This window comes from Triplophysa rosa, unplaced genomic scaffold (genome assembly GCF_024868665.1).
Source record: "Triplophysa rosa unplaced genomic scaffold, Trosa_1v2 scaffold148_ERROPOS969806, whole genome shotgun sequence".
In the NCBI taxonomy this organism is placed as follows: domain Eukaryota; kingdom Metazoa; phylum Chordata; class Actinopteri; order Cypriniformes; family Nemacheilidae; genus Triplophysa; species Triplophysa rosa.
The window spans coordinates 64,896-81,964 of record NW_026634153.1 but is presented as its reverse complement, the minus strand read 5'-3'; the positions used below and the strand labels follow the sequence as shown (position 1 = coordinate 81,964).

The 17,069-nt window shown below is 37.6% G+C and overlaps 2 protein-coding genes across 2 annotated transcripts; both read right to left on the bottom strand.

Annotated features, from left to right (window-relative positions):
• Positions 1-1,204: 1,204 nt before the first annotated feature.
• LOC130549680 (GTPase IMAP family member 7-like) lies at positions 1,205-2,614 on the bottom strand. The gene is made up of 2 exons (XM_057326983.1): positions 2,580-2,614; positions 1,205-2,290 (listed from the first exon to the last, which is right to left on the bottom strand). Exons 1-2 carry the CDS (start codon positions 2,612-2,614, stop codon positions 1,387-1,389), a joined length of 939 nt encoding a protein of 312 aa, XP_057182966.1. The 3' UTR covers positions 1,205-1,386.
• Positions 2,344-14,619, bottom strand: LOC130549682 (GTPase IMAP family member 8-like). The gene is made up of 4 exons (XM_057326984.1): positions 13,913-14,619; positions 13,685-13,747; positions 6,780-7,400; positions 2,344-5,273 (listed from the first exon to the last, which is right to left on the bottom strand). The coding sequence occupies exons 1-4, from the start codon at positions 13,944-13,946 to the stop codon at positions 3,877-3,879; spliced, it is 2,115 nt and encodes a 704-aa protein (XP_057182967.1). The 5' UTR covers positions 13,947-14,619; the 3' UTR covers positions 2,344-3,876.
• Positions 14,620-17,069: the final 2,450 nt, after the last annotated feature.

The following is a 17,069-nucleotide window of genomic DNA, read 5'->3' as shown; positions in this document are numbered from 1 at the left end:
TTACAAGTCTGTCACAATCTCAACTACAAAACACAATATCCCTTACGAAAAATAACCAGTTTTACTACAATTAAAACAACAAAAAAACAGGGTTTTAAAAAACTATAGTCACTATGGAAGCCATGGTTAATTTTCACAAGGGATATTTTATATGTTGGTGTTTCTGCAACTACAGGCACTTTTAAGTCCCAGCAGTGAAATTTTAGATTCATGTCAAAATTTGTCATATGATGCTTTATAGATATAGTCACAGTGTCATCACACACCTTGACAAAATATAATGAATATCTGGTTAATGTGATTTAATATAAAATTATGAAGCATGTATAGGTCCAAACACCATTTTTGTTCATGTCCCACAACTCTGGTCACAATGTTAAAATACTTAACATAAGTTAATTGAATTACAATTTGACCTTATTTGAAAAGGAATTGTTTAATATACATGTTAATTAACAGCATCTTAATTTGTTTTTTATTTACTGATCATTTTAAAGATTTCTTCAAGTAAATGTGTCTGTACCACACTTTTGAGTGCTTAGTGCAACAATGAAAAACGGCTTTTTTAAGACATTTTATCAAAGACAAACAAGTCTAGTTTCTATGGAAACAGAAATGAGCACATTGCTGACAGATTAGGCCACCCCATTACCTCACTCACAAGATCCCCAAAATATAAGATAAACATCATCTTGTGTCAGTATTTATTGTGTGTCCTTACCATGCAGCTTAGTAATTATGAACTTTAAACTACATCTGAAAAATAAATGTATATTACCGTTTAACTCGTGTATATTAAGATGCTAAGAGTCCAAACTCATGTAGTAGAGCTTGCTAGCTGCCAGTTAACTGCAATATTATCAAAAATGTCATTTCCGCAACATGTCTTTACCGCAGCACATTTTCGATGTTTACTGTATGAAATTACAAATATTAAAATCTTAATGACTCTTTTGTTGACCGTTTTATATGTATTACAGACTCTGGTGATTAAAATAAAAAAATTCATAGGGGTTGATTTTGTATTTTTGGAGAGTCAAAAGTGCCCGTAGTTGCAGAAACACCTATATATATATAAATATATTTATTATTATTATTAATACCTTACTCGTTTTTCCGCGGACAACAAGGCACAAATAAATAAATAAAAACCGTCTGAACCATAAATCCTCCATTAACCGTGTATAGGCCAATCCTCCAGAGGTCTGCATAAAGTCCCTGTTCATTATTTCTTCTTCGATTAAGTTGGTGTGTTTATTTTAGGCTACTTACATTCATGTATATTATGCTGATTATTAAGAAGGCCTATAAGACATTATCTTGACAGATTAAATTTCATTAATATTTGTGGCTGCTAATTTTAGTCAAAGAGAAGTGTAAAATATGTCAGACACGAAGCTTTCGTAGTTTAGTGATTTGTTCTGGGATGTTTTCTTTCATTTGCGTCTCTTCTGCTTCCTGTCTTGCAGTCTTGTGTTTCTGCTCATAATGCCGCTTAGACTCGGCCAAGATTTTCTCCTTCATTAAAACCTCCAACCGTTTCATTTTCACATCCTTTTCCTGCCCTGATCGTTTGAGTTTTTCAATGGTGTCCTGCAGTTCTCTCTTCTCTTCATTAAACGTCTCTGTTAAGTCCAGTATAATCTGACTGTAGTGTTTCTTTAACTCTTCCTCTTTGACCCGAAGCATCTCTTCAACACCGTGAAACATGGCGCTGGTGTAATACTCGTCTCCATTCACGAGCAACATCTTATCAACTTTCTCCAGAAGCTCAACCACCTGACTGCGATCATTGATGTTTGTGTTGTCAAACACATGATATCCTCCTCCACATTGATCTATGACGTGTCTTAAATCATGTCGCGCTTCACTCAGCGTCTGCTCGATGCTGTCTGTCAGTTCATCACCGTGAGTGAAGAGGATGATCGTGTGTTTATCTGCTTCTTCTCCAAAGATTGCTCTGATCTTCTCCACAGACCTTCTCTCCTCCTCTGTGAATGGACCCGGCTGAATGACCAGAACGATGGCGTGAGGTCCAGGTGCCGTCATGTTCACACATTTACTGATCTCGTGCTTGAGATTCTCCTCTGAAATATCTGTGTCGAACAGACCGGGTGTATCCACAAGTGTGATGTCTCTCTCTGCCACCTCGCCCGTCTCCTTCCAGCACTCTTTAGTGACAGATGAACCAGCTTTAGCCGCTCTGAAGACTCTTATGACAATTATTTCAAAACAAGACTTAAAAATCCCATTACCGCAGTTTAAAATATCAATACCATAGCATGTTTTGCTAAAAAAGAGAAGCCATAATGTTTAAAGTTTAATGTAAAGATCTCTGTGTGTAAACAGTCCTTTAAATGGTTACAGAGAGTTATGTGTCTTATTTAAGAACATCTAGAACATTCAATCCTTTTTTTTGAATAATTAAATGTTATTCTTACACAGCTGGAAGTGTTACAGTAATGATATCTTCAGCAAAAAATGCAATAAAATACAAAACAATTCATTCCTTTGTTCATTTTTTCTTGCAAGGTAGAGAAGTCAATTACTACAGTAATAAATAATTAAATAATTAACACCATGGTGTTTCAATGGTTCTGTGAGAATGAGCCATTTGTTATATTTGGATGTTTAGCATACGTAATCGTTTTGGCAGTAGAATGTAAATAACTTTGAATATTAAAGTGAGAGAGAGGTCAGTTCGCTCGAGTCCCATCAGGACTGTGTCCTCCAGTCGGATATCTGTTTCACAAATCAAAAAACGTTAGACATTCCACCAATCTACATGTTATGTATCAACTTACCACGTGATTAAATGACAAGTAAACTGGTAACAAAAGATCAAAGGAAAAATCTGATATCAAATAGATTGATGTTAGTCTATGTCTCGGTTCAGATTTGGCCCTACGTGAGAAAATGAAAGCAAAATCAAAACCCAGTACAGTGGAAACAAAGACAATTTTGTGGTATGAAAGAAGTGTATTGATACACAGACTTGCCGTGTGTTTCGACAGGAGGTTTAGAAAGACAGAAGTGGAAGATTAATCGCTGTATTCATCCACATTAAACACCACGTGAATGTTCTTCGGCTACATGAAACACAAACCCATCCGCGTCCAAACCAAACCTGTCTTTGGGAACACTGCTATCCAGAGCACAGAGATGACATCACAGTTTTATCCACGTACAATAACCATAAGTATTATAATAACAGATGAAAAACTGTTGTGTCTCGTGATGTTTGTTCATCAATGACGTGCAAAAGATCACCACCAATCATTCATAAATTGACCAAAATTCCAAGATTAAACGAATCCAGCGCTGATCTACTTACATATAATCACTTATACTGTAGCAGTTCAATAGGGGCTCAAACACGGTCCCCTTTGTCTCAACATGGTCGTAATCAAAAGAAATCTTAAAATTGCTCATTTCTGAAAACATGACAAAAAAAGATTTTGTTTCTACCGTGACAATAAAAGTCCAAAACAGACGCATGGACACACGGTGCAGGGGTTGGATTACAGGATGTCCTCTAAGTTTAAAGAGAACCGGAGAACAGATGAAATGACCCACACACACAGCCAGTGGCTAACAGCATAGTGTTGTTCAAGAAGAGCGAGAGATGACGGCCATGATTTGCTGAACTACTGATCACACCTTTCAAAACTATCTGCTGTTGATAATGTGTCTTATTATTGGGAGAAATTAATGAGATAAGAACAAAAATCTGAACATTGTGAAATCTGAAGTCCTTCAACAAGTTGAGTGTGAGGTTGATCAGACATGACATCATTCTATGAGGATAATGAAATGTGCAGTTGTGTCATGAACTCTAATGTCATCAGTTACTGGAGATGTGTAGAGGTGTGTGTGTTACTGAAAGACACATTTGAATTTTTTCTTCTTTTCTTTCATTTTTTCTGCATTTCTCTCTTGATTTGTCTTGAGTTCTTCAGCATGCTTCTCATGCTTCTCTCTGTACATTCTCATCTTCTCCATCATCTTCTTCAGGTGTTCCTCTATTTCTCTCATCTGCTGAAGAAGAACTTGATCCTTCACTGTTTCTCTCATCTCTTCAGATAACTGAGGCACGTACATGTTTTCTTTCTCTGGGTCAGTCTCATCTTCAGGGTTCATCACGGGTCTGTGTTGGCTGAAAGAATCCTTCCTTTCTTCTTGTTCCTGTTCTTCACCTGCTGTTTCTTTTCCTTCGTGTTCCTTCTGGGACCTTTCAGCCTGCTGTCTATACTTTTTGGTCAGTGTTATGTTAACAAAGCTAAAACTTCTACTGGCTTTCTTGTTTGTCTTTATCTGTTGTTCAGATTCTCCTCCTGTTGCTCCTTGTGCTGACTCCTCCTCTGTGTCTATGTCTGTTGTTGCTGAAACTGGATTTTTCTGCTTTTGGATTTTCTCTTTCTCTAGATGAGTTTTATATTGTAATTGTTCAGGATGTACCGTGTCTTCAGCCTCAGTTTGATGTTTTTTGGACTGTCTTGTCTCTCTCACCATCAGCAGAAGTTCTCGAATTTTCCCCCTTGCGGTCTCCTCCTGTAGTTTCTCTTTATATTCTTGAATATCTGCCTCATATTTGGCTTTAATGGCCTCCATCTGTCGTTTCACCTCCTCCTCTTTCTTCTTGTACAGCTCAATTTGTTGAAGAGCTCTCTCGGCCTCCTGGAACATTTCATTACTGTAGAAACTACCATTGTTACTCTTCACCATCTCATCAATCTTCTTCAGTAAACTCTCGACCTGATGAGGGTCTTTATCTCTATTATTAAACACATGATATCTTCCTCCACAGTCACTGATCAGTTTATGGACATCTGGATCACCTTTCTTAATGTATTCTTCAATACTTTTATCTCCGAGGTTGTCTCCTTGTGTGAATAACACTATAGTGTAGCTCTGAGCTTTCTGTCCAAACGTCATCTGGATGAGTTGAAGGGTTTCTCTCTCTTCTTGTGTGAACCGGCCGACAGCGATGACCAGCAGAAACACGTGAGGTCCAGGAGCACAGAGCTCAATACATCTCATCATCTCCAGTTGGATCTCTTCATTGCTGAAGCTCGTGTCAAAGAGTCCTGGTGTGTCCACCACAGTCACTTCACGTCCACACATCTCTCCTCTCTCTCTCTGACATCTCTTGGTCACTGAAGTCATGCAGCCTTCAGACTCAAACACGTCACCTCGTCCCAGAATTGTGTTCCCTGTTGCACTTTTGCCAACTCCGGTTCTTCCAATCAGCACAATCCTCACTTCACCAACAGCTGTCAATGACAAACACAAATGATCTCAATGTCAGATACAATCAGAAATGTTCAAATGTCAAGATCAGATTATAGCAAACATTTCTTGAATCCACCATGATCATTGGTTTGATTTCCGTGCCATCCGTACGTCCAGCCAGCAGAGACTCATGATTTCCTGTTTGTCACTTATATAAATACTTGACGCTTGCTTACACTCTCTGTGAAGTATTTCCAGTTCAACTGCCTTACTGAGCATTTCATAGTTACTGTATTGCTTTACGTGTGTGACCTGTCTGTCTATGTTTTTAGAATGGTGTGGATTGTGTATCAGTGTTTGCTGGCATCATGGTTTAGATTTTGGATGTGTATTGCTGTTTAGCAACAGTCGCTGCATCTGGATTTGACACATCCCACTGTGGGTTTGTTGCACACTTCAGGTTAAAAATGTAGGCCAGTTGTATCACCTGGGCTTTGGCTGGAACCTCGGTGTCTTGGGCTCTTTAAATGCACAGTTACATGTGTAGATGTTACATTGAAGAACTATATTGTCAGGACCGGGTTTGATCTTCCCATGTTCTCACTTTTTGTTTTGGGCTGTCACTTTCTCGTGCGCTCTCGCACAGGACTTTAGTTGTACTTTTTCCCGTTTTGTTATTAAACCTTTGCAAACGTCCGTCTGCTCTTGGGTCCTTATTTCATGTGCGTGACATTTATTATATATTCACATTATAACACATGCAGATTATTGATTATATTATAAAACGATATAAGATATAAATCATATAAATTGCAAAATCTCCTGAATTGTGGGGGGTTTGCAGTGAGAGACACCTTTTTCAAGTTTTTTCTGTTGTTTATGTGCACCAGAAGCCTTGCATGTAGCCCTGACAGCCTGAAGTGGAAAAAAATCTACTCTGAGCAGAAAAGCGCCTGACGTCATACGTGTTTTTCTCATTACCCAATTGAATGAATGGAGAGGCGGGCCATTTACAGTTGCTTGAAACGTCCAGAGACTGCAAAGATGTACAGTAGGAGAATCTTGTGGAGGCTGGTCAGGGCTCTGGATGCAACCGTTTCTACTTTGTTTGACAGAAGAATTATATTTGTATTCAAAGAATTACATCTCATTTGCTGTGTTTTATCTTATGAAACCTTGCTGCGCATGTGGAATAACCGTTTTATTAAAGCAATAAGGCCGTGAAGCAGTGGGCTACGGTGCGTTTTACTCCGCTTCCCCTTAGCCGTTATAAAATGCACTGTAACCCACTGCTTCTGGAGGCTTATTGCTTTAATAAACAAAATATTTTGGTCATATTTTAAATCTGCTACATGGTGTAGTTTATAGAACATACTTTAAAAGAGATCTGTGATTTTGGCCCCATTTGTGCTCCTGGATGGTCTTGTGATTGATCTGTGTGATACAGCTTGGTTGGTACATGTCTCAACTTACTTATTTTTTGCATTGTTTGTTAATAAAGGGATTACCATAGTTCAGATAAACAGCAGATAAAAGTATTTCTTTACCCTTAGATGTTTGGCAATCTACGTCTGTTTCTCCAGGAACTTTGGATTCTTCACATATCTTTAAGCAACGGCCTCCATTCTCGTCCACCATCTTCTCGATGCTCTCCAGAAGTTTCTGCAGCTGTGATGGGTCTTTTTTCCATCGTAGGTGATGAGGGGGTCGTCTGCAGGTCTGTAGTAGAGACTCCACGGCCTGGTGGTCAGCGTCAGAAAGTTGAGTACCGTCAGACGTCTGATCTTCATGCATGATGATGACAATCACAAAATCTGATGCCCCTGCACCAAAAATGTTGTTAATGAGCTTGAGAGCGTCTCTCTCCTGATCTGTAAACGTGCCAGACTTGAGCACCAGCAGAAGGGCATGAGGTCCAGGATAAGTCAGGTTGAAACATTCCCTCACGTCTTGCTCTTTGGAGGAGTGTGCCAGATCGAGCAGGTCTGGAGTGTTGATGACCATCAGACGTCTCTTTAACACCAACCCAGCATGTCTCTCAAACAGTCGCGGGGCAGATGGACATTCTAAGAACATCTTGCGCCCCAGGATGATGTTTCCACAGGAGGCTTTGGCATCTGTATGTAATCCCAACAGCAAGATTCTTCTCTCTTGTTTGGTCACAAGCACTGGAATTACACAAACAAAGGTTCACTTCTTAACCAATCTGTTAAATTCCTGACATTATTTTTCAGTTATTGATGTAATTAATTCTTTGGTACGGAGACCGGGAGGGGACATGCTCGTTTCACTTAGTTTTGTTGTGGCCACGAGATGTTACCTCGTGGGAACGCGATATTATGTTGTGGCAACGAGATCAGCTTGTTGAGGTAACGACATCCTTATGTTGTGGCCACGCCATGTGAAGTCGTTCCCTCAAGATCCGATGGTGAGGGAACAACATCCTTTCTCGTGGCCACGACTTAGTATTTTGAGGGAACGACATCCTTATCTTGTGGCCGCGACTTAAATGCGTGCACGTCTATTAGCGCTAACTATCAGAAATAGATAGGACTATAATAATATTTATTTTTAATTAAGATATAGCGCTGAACTAATTAAAAAACACACATTCGTTTCCTTTTAATCGTTTCTATTTTTTCCTGTGATAAATTAATAGGTTTAATTGCGATATGGCTGGCCTGCACGATTAAGTCAAAAGCATATTTTTTACATTATTCCCCTTGATATTGTAATTGTAATTATTAATGATGATTCGTCTTTGCATTTTATAATGATTTCAAGGCTCCAATTTCGGCGCGGGATTGCGCATAATTTAAATCGCCTTAATAATGCGAGAAGTTCCGGCACAAGTGTTGGCCTATTTGCTTAATCTCGGATCAAATAATGAAATAAACATACTGACGAGAACGAAATGAAATCAACATGTGAAACAGTCTGTCTTTACTCTAGAATTTAATAATACAATCTCCGTACCAGCCTTCTCTGTCTTTACGTCAAACTGGCCCATATTGCTTATACTGCGCTTCTGGAGCACTCCATCTTGTCCGAAAAGCAAAGTATGAAGTTATAAGCCTATTTCATACAGAGATCTCGGAAAATGAACTATCGGAAATAGTTCACGCATAATGTGTCCCAGGATTTGTCTCGGGATGTCATATTATCACGCAAAATGTGTTGCAGGATCGTTCGATTTTGGTTCACACTGCCAGTGATTTTCTGGAATGTGTGCGTGCGTTCACACACATATCGTAAAGTTCCAGCAAATATATAACATGTAATGTACTGTGTTACGTGCAAATTTTTTGTGAACGGTTAGGGCTGTCATGGTGATGAAATTTACTTGCGGTGGTTTAGGTGGCTCAATAGCCACTTTCCTTATATTTAGTTCCAAATATAGGCCCAAATAAGTTTTATTGTTGGGTTATTATTAAGTTGTATATATTGTTGCTTTTTAAATGTTAAATAAAGTACTTTATATTTATATATTTATTGGTAATTGCAGAACAACTAAGTACAATAAGAACAGCGCTTTTCTAAGATAATGATTAAGCCCAGCCAGCTTATATATAAGATAAATATGAAAAAAAATAAAAACTTAAAGCAAATTGTTGTTCAGTGCATTTTTAAAGTGCCTTAATTCAATATATTATGAACGCAACGGAGTCTTAAGGAAGTAAAAATTAGACCGTATTTTTGCAACTGAAATATACAGCTGGGCATTTTACTGTAAAATAGAGTCCTCTTTACTGATCATCTCTCTCGTAATGGCAAATGTTTTAACTGCAAAACCTAGAAGAAATAATGATAAATAAAGACTTTATATGTGCTATGTGCGCTAACGCACAAGGAGAGTGCACGTTACGTTTGTTTTGTGTTTCAGATTCCATTGGATTCACAGCCTGTCATTCTGCATACAAGAGATAATATATATATATATATATATATATAGGCCTATATTCTCGGTGAGAGAACAGGTCTGTCCATCAGCTCCTCCGCTGCGGCTTTCGACTCCAGCTCTCAGGGTTCCCAAACCAAGCTACGCACTTGACTGCGGTACATTACAATGTGATTTAAAAATGATTTATTCATAGCGCGAAAGAAGCACGAGTTTATTATGCTTTTAAGACGATACAACCGTAGGATAATCAATTATTTCAGGAGCATAATGTTTATATAAAGAATAGGGCATGCAGTTGCCTCACAGAGTTTTAAAACAAACAAAGTGTTTTAAACAATTTCGATGTAAAGTTTATCAACATTAATAATTGCAAAGACAATGCTATAGACAAGGCTATACAAGTAATGATTTTGCCCTAATCATGCAGCCCTACCATAAGGTATTTTAATTTTACAATATAGACTTATTCATTCATGACAAGAAAAAATCTTACTTTCACTTTTTATTACTTTGGTCATGTATATATTGGCAAATAGCGTCGGCTACGTTTAGTAAAAAAGAGAGCAAATAACGAACTTTTAAATTTTGTTTTGAACTATACATTATGAAATTACTTTTTCCATTTGAGTACTCAGAAAGGAGCTATATAAATGTAACGAATGACGAATTATTTGCATCAAATACTTAATTTATCTTGCAATACTGTAGACGATCGCCACAGCATAATGAGAACAATAATGACAATTCATATCAATAGGGTGCAGTTAAGCGCTGTTGTTTGTTACATGTATGACTCTTATTTTAAAGAATTAAGATTGTTATGCCTTTCTTTTTTCTTTACTGGCCGTTTGTGTTATGTCGTGTGACTCGAGCCTTTGTGTGCTCAGATTTTTTATTATAAATGTAGACGCGCGTCAAACACACTGAAAGCGGCATTGGTGGTCTGATGGTATGCAACGACAGACGGCGCGTTTTTAAATGTTAATGGCCCTATACACACCTTCCACACGTTTATTTTTTATTTCTTCCAATAAGTGGTCGGGACACAATCGACAAAACGTGGTGGGGACATATCCCATCTGTCTCACCCTCAAATTACGTCTATGGAAAGTACAATGAACCAACCATAGACTGTCCAGAATAAACGCGTCAACCAACAAGCAAGTGTCATTATTGGAATAATAGTGCACAACAACAGCCAAGTGACCCGAACCGTATCCCCTCTAGTGCAAGTGTCACAACCAATTGCCTATTATTGTATTGCGTGCGATGGTGCAAGACAGCTTTCAAATGAAAAGTGGCAATAAATAATTCTATCTATTGCACCAAACTGTTTTTTCCATCCATTCACTAATCGTTTATTATTATTCAATATTTGTATATTACTATTATTACAATCACTGTATATTACATTAAAATGCCCTGCTGTATATTTCAGTTGCAAAAATACGGTCTAATTTTTACTTCCTTAAGACTCCGTTGCGTTCATAATATATTGAATTAAGGCACTTTAAAAATGCACTGAACAACAATTTGCTTTAATTTTTTATTTTTTTCATATTTATCTTATATATAATCTGGCTGGGCTTAATCATTATCTTAGAAAAGCGCTGTTCTTATTGTACTTAGTTGTTCTGCAATTACCAATAAATATATAAATATAAAGTACTTTATTTAACATTTAAAAAGCAACAATATATACAACTTAATAATAACCCAACAATAAAACTTATTTGGGCCTATATTTGGAACTAAATATAAGGAAAGTGGCTATTGAGCCACCTAAACCACCGCAAGTAAATTTCATCACCATGACAGCCCTAACCGTTCACAAAAAATTTGCACGTAACACAGTACATTACATGTTATATATTTGCTGGAACTTTACGATATGTGTGTGAACGCACGCACACATTCCAGAAAATCACTGGCAGTGTGAACCAAAATCGAACGATCCTGCAACACATTTTGCGTGATAATATGACATCCCGAGACAAATCCTGGGACACATTATGCGTGAACTATTTCCGATAGTTCATTTTCCGAGATCTCTGTATGAAATAGGCTTATAACTTCATACTTTGCTTTTCGGACAAGATGGAGTGCTCCAGAAGCGCAGTATAAGCAATATGGGCCAGTTTGACGTAAAGACAGAGAAGGCTGGTACGGAGATTGTATTATTAAATTCTAGAGTAAAGACAGACTGTTTCACATGTTGATTTCATTTCGTTCTCGTCAGTATGTTTATTTCATTATTTGATCCGAGATTAAGCAAATAGGCCAACACTTGTGCCGGAACTTCTCGCATTATTAAGGCGATTTAAATTATGCGCAATCCCGCGCCGAAATTGGAGCCTTGAAATCATTATAAAATGCAAAGACGAATCATCATTAATAATTACAATTACAATATCAAGGGGAATAATGTAAAAAATATGCTTTTGACTTAATTGTGCAGCCCAGCCATATCGCAATTAAACCTATTAATTTATCACAGGAAAAAATAGAAACGATTAAAAGGAAACGAATGTGTGTTTTTTAATTAGTTCAGCGCTATATCTTAATTAAAAATAAATATTATTATAGTCCTATCTATTTCTGATAGTTAGCTCTAATAGACGTGCACGCATTTAAGTCGCGGCCACAAGATAAGGATGTCGTTCCCTCAAAATACTAAGTCGTGGCCACGAGAAAGGATGTTGTTCCCTCACCATCGGATCTTGAGGGAACGACTTCACATGGCGTGGCCACAACATAAGGATGTCGTTACCTCAACAAGCTGATCTCGTTGCCACAACATAATATCGCGTTCCCACGAGGTAACATCTCGTGGCCACAACAAAACTAAGTGAAACGAGCATGTCCCCTCCCGGTCTCCGTACTTTGGCACAGTGTTTAATAACTGAATCTTAGTACAGGACTGTTGCTCTTGGCCTCATGTCAAATGAAAGTGAAACGATGGAACCAGAGAACCAGTTCAGCAGTAAGACTCTTCTTACAACTGCATGTTTTGTTCATATAAGGGAGTTTCCAGTCTTAAAACTACTCTCTAATCAGGAAATCTTCTTTTAATCAACTCAACTCTCAACTTTATTTATAGAGCACTTTTTATAATTTTCATTGTTACAAAGCAGCTGTACATGAGACATATTGACTATAAGTAAATCAATTAAAGTTGTACCTGCAAAAACAAGAAAAAGGTGAAAACACAGAAGACAGACACACCCACACACAAAACACTCCACACACACAATATGCACACGTACTAACACACATAGACATAGACACACACACACGGATGCGCACGCACACACACACACACGCACGCGCACGCGCGCACACACACACGATATGCACACATACATAGACACACGCACACACATGATATGCACACATACTAACACACACACAGACATAGACACACACACAAATGCATACACACATGGACGCGCATGCGCACATGAAATAAAGAATTCTGCACAATCAAATCAAATTATAGAGAATAAACAAATGTGACCCTGGACAACAAAACCAGTCTTATGGGTCAATTTTTTGAAATTGAGATTTTTACATAATCTGAAAGCTGAATAAATAAACTTTCTATAGATATATGAGTTGTTAGAATAGGACAATATCTGGACGAGATACAACCGTTTAAAACTCTGGAATATTGAGAAAATTGCCTTTGAAGTTGTTAATCAGGGGCACTGTGGCAGACCATCCACTCACAAAAATAAAGTTTTGATATATTTAAGGTAGGAAATTTACAAAATATCTTCATGGAACATGATCTTTACTTAATATCCTAATGATTTTTGGCATAAAAGAAAAATTAATCATTTTGACCCACACAATGTATTTTTGTCTTTTACTAAAAATGTTCCCGTGCTACTTAAGACTGGTTTGGTGATCCAGGGTCACAAATGTGGATAAACCAACTATAAAATGTGTAAAGGTCATATAATGACATATAACGAACACTTTGTATTAAATTAAAAAGAAAATCAATCTCATTTCTGAGACTGAAATATGAATCTCTCATACAGTAAGTGAATGGTATTTTTAAAACAGTTTATCGGTTGTATATGATTTTTAGGGAAAATATTCAGGTTTGATTTGAAAAACTAGTTTGTCAACTAATAACAAAATTAAGAGATCTTTAAAGCTCAAAGAAATGCCAAAACTTTGTTTCTAAACATTTTAAATATTGACAACTGAGATCATGTTTTTAAAGAAATGTTAAGCATGTGAAGGAAATGAATTAATTTGAAAATAAATCCCGGTGACACAACATGACATGGCCAATTCATCTAGATTAAAAACAGTAAAATCACTTCATTTAAATGTTATGTTGCACCACATGCTTAATGGTTTGAATAACTGCAGCAGATATTATTATTTGTCCTTAGAAATCCTTCGACGTCATTGACCCATAAATGTTCTACGCTGAAGAAGATATATACAGTATATATCTATTAAACCAAGGTGAGAAGTAAGTTCCAGGGTTGTAAATTGTAATGTGATTATGTTCTTTTCAATGACATAACTCACTGTTTGGAGGAGGTTTTCGTTTGCTTCCTCTTCTTTGGAATACCGACCGTCTTTTATCTTCATCTGTCAGAAAACAGTGAGGCAGCTCAGTTCACAGTATATTCAACCACAGAATGCGTTTAAAGTGTGCAGTAATGGTGTAAATATTAGTCTACGGTAATACACCACGTTATATTTGAGTAATTATTGCAAACAAATGATGAACACATAGTGTAAGAGCAGTCTTACCTGGACGTTTGGCTGATCTGCTCCAGCTGTCCATCTTTTGCTTTTCACGGTGAGAAACTCTGTCACTGTCTTTGTTTTATTGTTGTGTGAGTGTTATATATAAAGCACTGTGTTCTTATTACGGTAATAACCCAGAAACTGGTTGGACTGATTTGCTGTAGCCTACATTCCATACACCACCCCACATCATGACACGTCAGTTTGATCTGTCAAAGAACTGTCACGGATCGAACTAATGCACTGCGTCATGGCAGTCATACATCACTTACATCACCCTCAGAAAGCAAGTATAATATATAACACAAAACCATACCACTCAATATAGTGTATTGAACAGTGCATTAGTCTGGTTGTAAACAGTATTGGTGATACTGCGCTGTAAATAATTCAACTGATTGATTGATTTAACCTTTCAAAAGGCTGCGTGTGTTTGACCGCAGGGAGATATTCACTAAATATTGATCATGTTTGTATTACACTGATCTTACATGTTAAATCACAATCACACACAGTCTCTTTCATCAGAACTGAACTACATCACACTTCACTGTTGCTCTCTTATCATTTCAGTCGGGGGGAGACGTTCTGGACTTCTTCTGCCATCTGCTAACACACAAACTGTCAGTGTCACATGTTCATCACATGGCTGAGATTATTCAAAATGACAGATCTAATTTGTAGTCTAAATAATCAAAATAATTGTATTATTTTACTTGCACTGTACACCATGTCATCGTTATCATCATCACCGCCTTCTATTCCAAAAGAGAAAGTCAAAACTGGATTGACAGGATGATGTAAAACTCACCTGCGTCCTCTTCTGGAGAAGCACATCCACATACCTGTATGATTCATGAAAAATAAGGACTTCTTACCATAAATTACAAAAGCTTCGCTGAAAATGTTCTTGAAAAAGTACAAACTTTTTCATTTTTGTAAGGAAAATGGCAGACTTTTACTACCTTTGTGTTGTAACAAGCACCTCGTGATCGTTTACATTAGTGTGCGATTAATGTTTGTTGAATAATTTTAACTGCTGGACATCTGGTAAGGTCAAAGAATTTAATATTTAGGAAAAGAACTTCAGTCTCTTATACTTTTACATTACTTTCCCAGCAGGAATCCTGAAGGATAAAAGTTCCAGTCTTTCCAAGTCTTTCACATCTTTACCACCGAATAGGCTACTGACAGGTAATTCTCAACATCTACTCATGTGATGATGACACAAATGAGAAGTATTTCCGTTTTAATTATTTCAGTTGTCAGCTGAATATTTTAGGAAGGGTCCAAGAAAAATCTGGGGAAGCAATGCATAGCCCCCCAGAGCACCAATAAACAACAACAACACATTTCATGTAGAGTTTAAAATTAAAGACCACTCGCTAATTCATAATGAAAGTGTTCATGTTGCACGGGAAATACACAAGCCTGCTCATTCTACATATACAGTACTGTGTGTTTCAACTTAGTTTTTATTACACAGCAGGTTAATACAGACCTTGGGGCATATTAGAGAAACTTTCTATATTGTGTCTTTATTTATACATTATAGATTATACAGCTTATACAATACTCTCAGTAGAATTATATCGTGGGAGTTTGTCATTTTATTTTCTTACTTCGACCTTAAGAGGTACAGTAAGAATACAACAAGTGCTACGATTCTCCCGGTTTTGGAAAAAAATATTTTTAACGACATTATAATAATAACTTTGTATCTTATGACAATGAAAAACTTTCTCATAATTTTGATTCATGCCATGACTTGTCACAATCCTCACAAATACAGAGAAAAAAATGTATTGGGATTTAAATTGGATACATTTTTACATTGACATTTATTCATTTGGCAGATTCTTTTATCCAAAGCGACTCACAAGTAGGAGAGCATATAAACATTTTGTCAACACACTAAACAGTAGTGTTAGTTTAGGCCATGCTACTAGAGGATTAAAGCTGGAGTAATAAAGGAGAGTGAACAACAAGTTTTTTTAGACACAAGTCAGACAGTTATTGGTTAGTCAAGTAAATGGGGAACAGGTTTGTTTTGAGTTGTTTTTTGAAAGTTGTGAAGGATGCTGCAGTTCAGATGGAGGCTGGTAGTTCATTCCACCACAGGGGAACCCAACGAGTAAAGGGTTTTGCAAGCGATTTGGTGCCTCGCTGTGATGGAACAACCAGGCGTTGCTCATTTTCAGGCCGAAGATGACGGGAGGGGGTGTAGACCTGGAGCAGTGAGTTTAGGTAAATGGGCGAATTTGCCGTTATCGTTCTTAAGGCCAATGTCAGAGATTTAAACTTGATGTGGGCGGCCACTGGCAGCCAGTGAAGTGAAATCAGGAGGGGTGTCACATGGGTTCTTTTAGACTGATTGAAAACTAGACGTGCAGCTGCATTCTGGATCATTTGCAAGGGCTTGACTGCATTGGTTGGAAGGCCGGCCAGTAGAGAATTGCAGTAGTCCAGTCTTGATCTGACCAGAGCTTGGACTAGCAGCTGAGAGGCATGCTCCGACAGGAACGGCCTGATTTTCCTGAGGCTGTAGAGCACATACCTGCAAGTTCCAGAGGTTGCTGCGATGTGGGAGGTGAATTTCAGCTGGTCGTCAAGCATCACCCCCAGGTTCCTCACAGACTTGGTGTGTGTTAATTTAAACTCAAGTAAATTATGGATTACCTCAGGGATCGGTTTTAGGACCCTTGCTATTCTCCATATACATGCTGCCCCTTGGAAACATTATTAGAAAACATGGAATTAGCTTCCACTGTTATGCAGATGATACTCAGATATATATCTCATCAAGACCAGATGATTCCTTCCAACTATCCAAATTGGCAGAGTGCATCGACGATATAAAGCATTGGATGACTTGTAATTTCCTTCTTTTAAATTCTAATAAAACAGAAATATTACTTATCGGACCAAAGACACGTGAGCAGAATATTTCGGATTATGACCTGCAAATTGAAGGCTGCACTGTTACTCCAACAAATACAGTTAAAGACCTTGGCGTTATATTAGACAGCAACCTGTCATTTAAAAATCACATCTCAAATGTCACAAAAACAGCCTTCTTCCACCTTAGAAATGTTGCCAAATTGCGAAATATTTTATGTGTGGCTGACGCAGAGAAGCTTATTCATGCATTTGTGACCTC

Excerpts from the sequence above, each read along its gene's own strand:
- LOC130549680 (XM_057326983.1), bottom strand. The coding sequence starts at position 2,614 with ATGGCTCATTCTCACAGAACCATTGAAACACCATG. Across the intron at positions 2,291-2,579 it reads AGAACCATTGAAACACCATG|CAAAACATGCTATGGTATTG; the intron begins GTGTTAATTATT and ends TCTCTTTTTTAG.
- LOC130549682 (XM_057326984.1), bottom strand. The coding sequence starts at position 13,946 with ATGGACAGCTGGAGCAGATCAGCCAAACGTCCAG. Across the intron at positions 13,748-13,912 it reads CAGATCAGCCAAACGTCCAG|ATGAAGATAAAAGACGGTCG; the intron begins GTAAGACTGCTC and ends GTTTTCTGACAG. Across the intron at positions 7,401-13,684 it reads ACGAAAACCTCCTCCAAACA|TGCTTGTGACCAAACAAGAG; the intron begins GTGAGTTATGTC and ends GTGTAATTCCAG.